The sequence below is a fragment of the Limanda limanda genome, chromosome 18, assembly GCF_963576545.1.
Source record: "Limanda limanda chromosome 18, fLimLim1.1, whole genome shotgun sequence".
NCBI classification, from domain to species: Eukaryota; Metazoa; Chordata; class Actinopteri; order Pleuronectiformes; family Pleuronectidae; genus Limanda; species Limanda limanda.
Window position 1 is genome coordinate 8,049,180 of NC_083653.1, and position 11,119 is coordinate 8,060,298.

At 41.9% G+C, this 11,119-nt stretch overlaps 2 protein-coding genes across 2 annotated transcripts; both read left to right on the top strand.

Annotated features, from left to right (window-relative positions):
- Positions 1-731: 731 nt before the first annotated feature.
- cnr1 (cannabinoid receptor 1) lies at positions 732-2,129 on the top strand. The gene has a single exon (XM_061091935.1). It carries the CDS (start codon positions 732-734, stop codon positions 2,127-2,129), a length of 1,398 nt encoding a protein of 465 aa, XP_060947918.1.
- A 3,454-nt stretch (positions 2,130-5,583) lies between these two features.
- LOC133024659 (akirin-2-like) lies at positions 5,584-10,807 on the top strand. The gene is made up of 5 exons (XM_061091823.1): positions 5,584-6,103; positions 6,895-7,032; positions 7,720-7,869; positions 7,960-8,031; positions 10,163-10,807. Exons 1-5 carry the CDS (start codon positions 5,932-5,934, stop codon positions 10,171-10,173), a joined length of 543 nt encoding a protein of 180 aa, XP_060947806.1. The 5' UTR covers positions 5,584-5,931; the 3' UTR covers positions 10,174-10,807.
- The last annotated feature ends 312 nt before the right edge of the window (positions 10,808-11,119 follow it).

An 11,119-nucleotide genomic window follows, 5' to 3' on the forward strand; every position in this document is an offset into this window, starting at 1 on the left:
GAGGCTTTTTTATTGTGTATATGTTTGTGTTATCACCCCCGTGTTGTTTGTCCCTGCATGAAAGTGTTTTCTTCTTTTTTTAATATGCGGATTTCTGCTTCTTGTTATAGATACAGTCGGGTATAATAACTGCACATTGCATCTATACATTTCATCTATCTCTTTACAGAAATACGATCATTTTAATTTCAGCATTTTATTGTTTTACTGTATGTTCTATTACAGAATAAATTAGCCTTAAGATTCCCTTTGCACCGGTGTTCCAGTCAAAACAGGTGTTTATTGCTCTAAAGCTCATAAAAAAGACACATTTTATTTTCAACCTCAGATTTACGTTTTTTTTAAACGATTTTAAAAGCTCAGCGATGAATAATTTCATGTGTTGAAAGGCAGAGGGAGCGGAATAAAGTATTTATGAGCTCACGGACTCCTGAAGAGCAGATGTGGTTCATGTCCAATCCATGAACTCATTCAAAAAGAACATTGTACAAACTGTCAGTAGAGAATTTTGCATTTATAAATATTTCCAATGGCATTTTACATTCGAAGTAGATATTTAGATACAGCACATCTGCAAATATATACTATCCAAAAATATCTTGAGATCAAATGTGTGGGATTTTATTTATTTATTTGTTTAAATATGAGCATTTTCAGATTGAAAGAAAGGTCTGAAATGTTTCTCATCAATTTGTAGGTTTTCCACTGCAGTATTACTCTCAGACACAGCCATGAAGTCTGTGCTGGACGGTGTGGCTGACACCACCTTCCGGACTATCACATCTGGTTTACAGTATCTCGGCTCCAACGACGCTAACTACGACAACCCAGCCAATGATGTAGACTTCAAGGGAGGCTTCTCTCTGCAGAAGCCCTTATCTGCTTTCCGCAGCAACTCCTTCCCAGACAAAGTACCTGCGGACGAGGAGCTCATCCTCAAGGGCATCCCGTTCTTCCCCACCAACGCCACAGACCTCTTTGGCAACAGGAGCAGAGATGAGACTGGCAGTATGCAATGTGGGGAGAACTTTATGGACATGGAGTGTTTCATGATCCTGACTCCCAGTCAGCAGCTGGCTGTGGCTATGATGTCTCTGACTCTGGGCACCTTCACGGTGCTGGAGAACCTGGTGGTGCTGTGCGTCATCCTGCAGTCCCGCACCCTCCGCTGCCGTCCGTCCTACCACTTCATTGGCAGCCTGGCAGTGGCTGACCTGCTGGGCAGTGTCATCTTTGTCTACAGCTTTCTGGACTTCCACGTTTTCCACCGGAAGGACAGCCCCAATGTTTTTCTCTTCAAGTTGGGCGGGGTCACGGCATCGTTCACGGCGTCTGTGGGCAGCCTTTTCCTCACGGCCATTGACCGCTACATCTCTATACACCGGCCTCTCTCCTACAGGCGCATCGTGACCCGGACCAAGGCGGTCATAGCCTTCTGTGTGATGTGGACTATCTCCATTGTCATCGCTGTGCTACCTCTGCTGGGCTGGAACTGTAAACGTCTCAATTCTGTTTGCTCAGAATTATTCCCTCTTATTGATAAGAACTACCTGATGTTCTGGATCGGTGTAACCAGTGTGCTAGTTCTTTTCATCATCTACGCCTACATGTACATCCTGTGGAAAGCACACCACCACGCTGTGCGCATGCTGAGCCGAACCTCCCAGAAGAGCCTTGTGGTTTACTCAGCAGATGGGACTAAAGTGCAGACCACACGCCCTGAGCAGACACGCATGGACATCCGTCTGGCCAAGACCCTGGTCCTCATCTTGGTGGTTCTGGTCATATGTTGGGGCCCAGTGCTCGCCATCATGGTCTATGACCTCTTCTGGAGTATGGGCAATGACATCAAGACAGTATTTGCATTCTGCAGCATGCTCTGCCTGCTCAACTCCACCGTCAACCCAATCATCTACGCCCTGAGGAGCAAGGACATGCGGCATGCCTTCCTCAGCTCCTGCCACGCCTGCAGGGGCAGCTCCCAGCAGCTGGACAATAGCCTGGAGTCAGACTGCCAGAACAGACACATTTCGGCCAACAGGGCTGCAGAGAGCTGCGTGAAGACCACTGTGAAAATAGCCAAAGTAACAATCTCTGTGTCGACTGAAACCTCTGCAGAAGCTGTCTAATTGGCCATCACTGGGGAGACTGTGTAAATATCATCCTCCCCGAACAATGTTATCCAACACTAGGATGCACAAGTTAGATATTCCAGAGAAAGACAAAAGATCCTCTCCTAAAAGTATTGATTTACATCCTCACATAAACGCTTTAGTGGTTGCATTATTCTGTTTGTGACTGAGTACATAGTGTGCCAAAGTGCCAAATGGTATTGCAAGGTCACAGAAGGGACAATTTGAAAGGATTCTAAAGACTATCATGAGTCTGCCGTTTACCATAAGACTTCATGATATCCAGTTAGTGGAGGCATATTATATTTTTGTACTGTGAATTCAGGTTTTGAAAACAACACATCTTCATTTATGGGATAAGGGGCTACTGACATGTTTGATTAGAGCTGTTTTTCTGTGTCATTTAGACTTTAACACGTGTCTTGCGCCATTAATAAGATAAATCCTTGCGCCTTGACTTTCTACAGGCTTGATGTACAATGTTGAGTAAAAACATTCCTATGAGCTAATGTGGAAGAAAAAAAAAAGATCGTCGTTAACATTTTGTACTTCTTCTGACAACACTCGGCGAGTGGCAAAGAGATTTCGAGAGGTGATTCATGCTCAAGATATGAAAAAATAAAACACATTTACCGCCATCACTAAATATAATCTACTGACAGGAGACGGAGGTAAAATAATTCACAGCTTACGAGTGTGAAATCTCACACGGCATTTTCTGTGGCAGAGTGACGATCGTCCCTGTTGTCCATTCCTTTACTCGCTAGCTGTTAGACCTTTTGGAGTAACGTGTCTTTGTTCAAGTGTATACCTAACGACTGTACAGTGTTTTTCCTGCAAGAATAAAAGAGTTCAAATCCACTCGTTCAGCGACACAGCGAAAGCGACACGGACAGCAAGCTTTGGGCCAAAACTTGAAAACATTAAATTCAAACCGAAACTCGGACCCAGTGTGCTGGACACTACTGTGACGAGCCGAGGGGGCTCCTGCTGTCATCAGATGTAGGATTCTTTTGGATTCAGCCTTTGTGTGTGTATGCGTGTATGTGTGTGTTTGTGCGTGTGCGTGTGTGTGTGTGATACCTTGGTGATATGTTTCCAAGGCCCTGAGCCTTTTGGATCATTGCAGTGGGTTGTTTTTAGTGCTACTGTTGCAGCGGGACATCGTTTATGAAAACAAAAGCAGCCCATGCACAGGCCTAGTGAAGTACTTTTGACGTAACTCTGAATAATAATAAAAAAACATGTCTGCTGTTGAGTTTCTTATCCAAACAAAGACACAAGGGTGATTCCAGTGGCAGTGTCTGTGTGCACACTGTGTGGAGAATCAACAACTGACCTTACAAAAGAACATGTGATCTTTCTTTTCATTTCTAATATGATGATGTATTACGTTTTAATCTAAAAAATCTCTCACAGCACAATTGTTCTGTAGGCATTTATCTAGGTGTGAAGTTATCCAGACAGCTGTTACTCAGTATGCTTTGCTGCCTCTCGTATTATTGAAGATCAAAATGTCAAAGTGGCTTCTGTACAGTGCTGGCATAATGAGGAAATCTATGAAAAAAAAAAAGAAATCACAATCAGTCGAGTGTTTTTAGTATTGCTGTTATCAAACTTTTGAATAAAGTCACAGCTGGTTGTCATTTCGCTCGTTTTGATTGATTGTGTGATGATGGTGGGAAACAGGAGGAAACAGTCGAACCCTGAGCGACGGCCAGACAAAGGCCACAAGTGATGTTTTACTGCCCCCTGGTGAAAGCTCTAACACAGTCAGTCACTACTGGCAGTCTCTCTCCACTGACAGAGGGCTTCTCTGGCTTTGTTGCTGTGATTACTTCATGTAACCTCCAATGTGACAGAGTCAACGTGACCGGCTGCCGAGGCATCCTCTGATAGCAACATCTGCTCGGATCTTTTCATCTCTTGGCTCAGAGGGAATCGGGAAATTGCAACATCTGTTCACACAGATGTCAGAAGGATTTTGTCCATTTATCCACCGAATACTCCAGAGTCGTGAGCCAGGTTTACTGTGCCATGTGTGAGAGGCTGCGATTAGAGCTGGAAATCACTCCTGGATAAACAATCTGGGTTGAGTTCAAAGCGGAATTGATTAATTGATTGGTGGGCCGAAAGAAATTTAATCGGTAACACATTTTTTGGAAGTATTTAGTTTGTTTTTCCAAGTTAAAATGACCGGACATTACTCAGTTTAAACTCTACTTCATGAGCACAAGATATCAACCTGGACTTAAAGGATTTGTACTAAACATTTTCCACATTTTTATAAAGGCTGACAAAAAACTAACTATACAGCCGATTCATTTCATTAAGAATAACAGGCACCAACATGTTTTCTATAACCCGTAGCACTTACACCTATAAGTTTAACATTATTACTTATCTTAAAAATACCATTTACATTGTCCAATAGGGTTGGTCAACTTTCCAGGTTGACTTTTCAGGCTATGGAAACAAAAATACAGTTTATCAGATTATATTATGAAGGATATAATTGCTTTTAGCTTTGCTTTAGAACAAGCATTAGCTAGAAACATTACATAATTCTTCAGGTTTGCACAGTTTGAAACATGTGTGTAAACAGGAGTGATCGAGGAAGAACTGCTGATTAAAGGGAAACGTCTCACTCATGATTTTAACTTCTCACTCATGATTTTAACTTAGCGTAACAAGTGTAAACTTGTTGCAAATCATAAACTCCAGGCCAGACAGGGAGTTTTTAAGAATAAGGAAACTTCCAATCATCAGGAAGAAGAAGAAGAAGAAGAAGAAGAAGAAGAAGAAGAAGAAGAAGAAGAAGAAGAAGAAGAAGAAGAAGAAGAAGAAGAAGAAGAAGAAGAAGAAGAAGATCTCAAAGTATTTATCTTAAAAACCCACAAACAGTCTAATTATCAGGAAGGATGATGTTTTCTGAAATAAAAATATGTCTGACTTCAACCATATTCACAATTTACAGGAGTATTTGCTCCTATTCTGATGATAAACCACATTACTGCTTAGACTTCATATTAAAAGCCCAAAGACTAAATAACTTCTCCAGGGATTATAATTAATTCCAATGCAAATTAATTTGAAACTGATCACAGGCTAAATTGGGATAGTAATTCAATATTTGATCTTAGCAACAAACTTTCCAACACGTGTTCCTGCCGATATTATCCAGAAAACATTTTAGTTTTGATATAATCGTGAAACAGAAACTGTTTTAAAGTTGAAGTTTGATGTGAAATTGAAACTTGGTCGTGATTGATTGTTGGATTGGTTGTTCCAAACAAAACAAATTTGAAAAAAAAGCGACGCTGTCCTGGGTTTTCGGGGAAATGTAGTATTCAAGCTCACAAAAAGAACTGACGCCAACGAGGGTAAAAACTACAAGTACCGACATGAGACTGCTTTCTCGCGCATGCGCACAACAGTCCAACTGATAAGGTGATAAAAGCGAAGCCTCAACAGTAGCGTCTGGTTTGTTGAGGCAGTGAAGGTAAATCTACGATCATCAGAGCAACTACAACATTTAACCTGAATCTCTACATCCGGTTTGAGTTCAGGTTTATCCAGCAACTTGAATTCGTGGACATCGACCTGCTCAGGAGACGAAGAGACGATTAAAAGTGTCTTTTCCTGTCGACACCCCGGAACCGCTGCTAGCTAACGGCAGCTAGCATTAGCAACATTAGCAGCACAGCCCGTGGCCCTGGTGGCGAAGCGACCAGACAACAGAGGAGAGAAGCAGCTTTTTGTGTTTTGTTGTGTTGCTCTTTGCTCGTGTTCGGTTGTGATGGCGTGCGGAGCGACGCTGAAGAGGAGCCTGGACTTCGACCCGCTCATGAACCCGGCTTCCCCGAAGAGGAGGCGCTGCGCCCCGGGCATGTCTCCGGTGTCCTCGCCGCAGAAGTACCTCCGGATGGAGCCCTCGCCGTTCGGGGAGGTGTCGACCAGACTCACCACAGGTAGAAGAGCCACTAAAATCAACATGTCAGCTCCAGTGACCGATTCACCACATTTAAACCAGCTCTAAACGCTTGCTAGGCTCACTAGCATCCTAGTGTTAGCATGTCGGTGTCGTGTGGATCCAACCGAACTCCACTCTGAAAACTGGCAAAGTTAGATAAACGCTATGAGTGATCATGTTCTGTGTCTATAAGTGTGTTATAAACTATGTCGTGTGCATCTTTGTAGCCCCGTTTTGAATTCGGCATTGACTGTAGCACAGTTTATGAAGTGTAACTGGAGACTAACTGTAAACAGTCATGTTAGTCAGTGTAGAGACAACAATCGTGTTAAATGTCGAATGTCTTCAGCTTAACGACGGTTTGGGTTTAAACTCTTTAGTTGGACCAGTGATCACTTAATAAACAAAATTATTTAGTACAAACCTGAGGTCAACAATGTTTGACCTCATGATTCAATCTATGTGGAACTTTTGCTGTATCTTAATTGGTGTAAATTACATAGATTATTGATTTGTGCTGAACTGCTTTGACTCTTAATACTATTGTACAGGGGTTTTTATGTAAGTTAACCATAGTACGTAACATATAGAATTGCGTTGCTGTTGAAAGTCATGAGTGGATCTTGCAGAATTTGATCCTCGCTGAATGAGACGTCTCTTTAAATATCACAAGTCCTGATGTTCCTGGCTGCACCAGTTATATAATTCGGTGAATTGTGCCATGTCTTTGTCTCTGCACGTCCTCGGTGTCATTTTATATAACGGGAGAAATGTATTTCTTTGTTTCAGAGCAAATTCTACACAACATCAAGCAGGAGTACAAGCGGCTGCAGAAACGGCGACACCTGGACAGTGCTTTCCAGCAGCAGGCGGACGGCTGCTGTCCCCTGGACGCTCAGAACATCCACAGTGGATCGGCTCTACCAGGTAGTCCCATCGTATTCAGGTTTACTATTCAAAGGGTAATGTAAACAGTTGTCCGCCATTTTGTAAAACAGTGATTCTTCACCACAAACTTCAAGAATGTAGTTTATAAAACCAGTTATATCACATAGTAGCTCACAAAACCACTGAAATATTGTGACCAACTGGTTCAGTTCACTGACGTCCGTCCATTCTGAAACATGAAAGTTGGGATGTTTTCTTTTTCATGTGACCATGGGAATTCCCGGGGCTTTAACCAGCCTCCCACACAGAGGAAGAGGAGGAACACCTGCTCCTCCCTTTTTAAATTTCACTTTCTTTCATGTGATTGTTTCTTTATCGCGCTTTCTAAATTAAACAAAAGTGGAGGAAGCTCTTAACAGGAGGGTTGATAGATTCAGATATTTGCTGGTTATTCTCCACAGTATGTGTTTTATGTTGCGCTTATTGTAAAGTGAATCGAGACAGACTTTAAGATGCATTTATTTACCAAAAGGGACTTTACTCTATGTAGAGTTAAAAGAAGAATAAACAGGCTCAAGTTGAACATCTGTTTTTCTCATATTCAGTTAAAATTCAAATGAATGAAAAACACATATGTATGATGCATATCTTTTGACCGTAAGCATTTTTCCATATCCGCTTGGGTATGTTATGAGACTGACAGTTGGATATTTGTTCTCCTGGCAGGTACGTCCTCGGGTGCCTTGTCTCCCACCAGGAAAGAGCAGCCTTTGTTTTCCCTCAGACAGGTTGGAATGATCTGTGAAAGACTACTGAAAGAGCGAGAGGACAAAGTCCGCGAGGAGTTTGACGAGTTACTGACGACAAAGCTCGCAGGTATGAGTTACCTTTTAAACAGGTTACAGAATCATATTTTCGTTGATTAATCCACAATTTCATGCCAATAAATATTTTTTCCTCCAACAGAACAATATGATGCCTTTGTTAAATTTACACACGACCAACTGATGAGAAGATTCGGAGAACAGCCTGCTAGCTGTGAGTACATTTACTTACATTTTCAAACACTTGTTGCTGTTTAAAGGTCTTGTATGCACGTCTCTAGTGTTAATATCTTTTCCAGAGCCGACCGTAGCTTGCTATCAAAGATGTGGCTAAAGTGCATTAAACAGGGTTCGTACGGTCATGGAAAACCTGGAAAAGTCATGGAATTTTAAAATGTGTTTTTCCAGGCCTGGAAAAGTCATGGAAAAAAATAATTTCCCAAAAGTTTTGGAAAAGTCATGGAAATTTGTTATATTCTTATTTTCATGTCGTTCGTTTTAGGGATGGGCATAAATACTCGACTATTGATTAATTGATCATTAAGAATTTCATTGATGACATGTTTTCATCGATAAACTATTGCATGTTCGCTATGTGGCAGGAGGTCGGAATATCCGAGTTGCCCTGAACGCAGCACAGCGTGTCTGTTAGCAGCTGGAGGAAGCAGCCCGGAGCTAAGCCTCTGCTGCTCGGCTTCATGTCCGCACACGGACCCTCAGTCCACGCGGAGGGTAACCCGGACAGACCCGGGTCTGGGTGAGGGGTTCCGGGAGTGAGGGCGTTACAACGACCGGACTGAGAGGTCGAGAGCCGTCAGATCGAGCTAGCTCTCAGCGGCTAGCTGCTCTCTCAGCGTGGCTTAGGAGGACAGCAGCGCTTATTTACAAGTGTAACATTGAACGGATCCTGTTTAACTGCCACAAGAGTTGTTAATCTTGTAATAAAGATCTCAATGAGGAAACACGCTGTTTTTTCTATTTTCACTGCATTTTAATATAGGCTATAAATAGTGAATTTTAATATAAAAATATGAATGATTAATCGAAAAATCGATCGTTAATTCTTCCGACGATCGATTAAGACAATTTAATCGAATGCCCATCCCTAGTTCATTTACGCTGAGTTTTAAATAATTCATACATTTTTAAAGAAATATGCTCAAAATATAAGCAGGCATACTTTGGTTTGTGTCATTTAAGGTGTGCTGTATGCCTTGGAATTCTCATTGTTAGTTTGAATACTACATTTTGTCACTTTTTCGCGTATATACCGAGATTTCGCGCAATGTTCGGTCATGGAAATTTGGTTTAAAGTCATGGAAAAGTCATGGAAATCCATTGGTCAAAATGTGTATGAACCCTGATTAAATACAACACAATAAATGACATGAAATCCAAGTAAGGCTGCTAAGTATGAAAACTCCATCGTAGAATCAACATCTCATTGTTGTCACTTTAAGGACCAGCTCTGCTTCCTTATCCTCGTGATACCAAAAATATTGAATCCACTTTCGTGCGTGGTTGTACTGACACATTTATGATCTATACGGCTGATCCTTTGAGTGGAGCCGATTTAGCTGACTTCAGACGAGAGGTGAGGTATAGGTTGCCAGTCTATTGCTGGGCTGACTCATACGTGAGATTGAAGTAAACAGGTTGCAATGTAACGTAACCTGCATGTCGTCTGACTGTGGGAGGACACTGGAGTACACGGAGGAAACCTACACAGGCGTGAGGAGAAGATGCAGACTCCACACATAAGGGCCCAAATAACTACCTCTCCACCATGTCGCCCTCAGACTGAGGCAGATTGCCTTCAAACTTCATTTCAACTGTGTTAGAATAACAAAGAGGAACATAGTATTTTGTGATGAGTAAAGAATATCTCTCAAAAACCCTGCAACTTATTTTTGGCAAACAATCAAATCCTAATCCTCAGAACGTGGTTCTTAAATGTGTTATTTCATCTTTGACTAATAAAAGTGCTCCAGTTAGAGTCCTTTTGTTTTGCTTGGCTGCCCTGTGTACACGAGGACAATAGTCGAGTCAGATTTATTTTTATAGCGCATTAGAAAGAGTGGGAATTGAGCCAAAGAGATTCACAATCGTGGGGAATTAAAAACAACACAAGTATTAGGGTATTTGCCGAAACTCAAGTCCAGATGAATAGAACAATACACACAATCTGTAACTGTAATATAGTCTGGGATCCTCCAGATCCTCCTGAGAGCAGGCCAACCCTCATTACTGTAACATTCACAGCTACGCCTTTTTAAAGCCACTTCCTCCATAGAAATGTGTCACTGATATTAATCTTGATTTGTATTCCTTGTTCTCATCCACAGACGTATCCTGAGTTTCAGCCTCTGAAATCGAAGGGGGGGAAACAATTTGCTGCAAGCTGCTCCAGGGACTGAGTGGGTCTAGTTGGACTTTTCTCCTAGCTGTGCCATATCGCCTCAGTGGACTCACTGCCTCAGGCTCAGTTAGCGGCCTCCACGTTTGCTGTGTCTACCAGAGTTAGGAGGAAGGGCTTCCTGCTGACAACATGTCCAGACTTTCTGTCACTCGACCAGTGGCCTCTTAACTGCCGCCTCAATATTTATTTGGCTGTGTTCTGATGCCTTCATAAAAGGCTGACTGCCACCACACATTCTGCCTTGTTGATTTTGTTTTACTCTCGGATTTAGTTGATTTTACAAAGATTTTTTGTTGTGCAGCTTCTCTATATGTACATTTTGAAAAAGGGATTGGACATTGAGGAGTGGGACACGAGGCCACGCTCAGACTGGACTCCAGAAGTGGGTATTTTTTCATGTTTTAACCTGTATTGGTGATAACTGCTATTACATTTATATACACTGTACTTTTTCATTTTTATTTTTTTGCTCTGCTTTTGTTACTTGTACCAAAATGTCATGGTTTTATTTGCTGTAGGTATAATGGGGTTTTGATCTAAGAGAAGTGAATGAATAAAGTGTTTACATGAATGTTTGGTTGCCGTGGTTTTCCATTCTGAGAAGCCAGAGTTGACACAAAAAGCATAGAAAATATAATTTACCGTTCTGAACACATCTGTGAGACGTGTGCTGTGCAGGTATGTGGAGTTTAAACCTGTTTTGTTCGGCTCAAAACAAGGTTGCATCTTAAATGAGCCAACAACAAAGTCTCATTCCAGAAACCATGTAACCATTAATTGACGAACCTCAGCCCTCAATGATAGAACTTCATCTCGTGGAACGTTTCATCTACCATTTTATTTTTTCCTAAATCATCAAGCATCAGGCTTCTGTGATCTTCAA

What these genes read in the sequence shown, in the direction of transcription:
- LOC133024659 (XM_061091823.1), top strand. Translation starts at nt 5,932, where the DNA reads ATGGCGTGCGGAGCGACGCTGAAGAGGAGCCTGGACTTCGACCCGCTC. An exon ending in GTCGACCAGACTCACCACAG is followed by an intron (nt 6,104 to 6,894) that starts GTAGAAGAGCCA and finishes TCTTTGTTTCAG; the next exon opens with AGCAAATTCTACACAACATC. An exon ending in CAGTGGATCGGCTCTACCAG is followed by an intron (nt 7,033 to 7,719) that starts GTAGTCCCATCG and finishes TTCTCCTGGCAG; the next exon opens with GTACGTCCTCGGGTGCCTTG.
- cnr1 (XM_061091935.1), top strand. Translation starts at nt 732, where the DNA reads ATGAAGTCTGTGCTGGACGGTGTGGCTGACACCACCTTCCGGACTATC.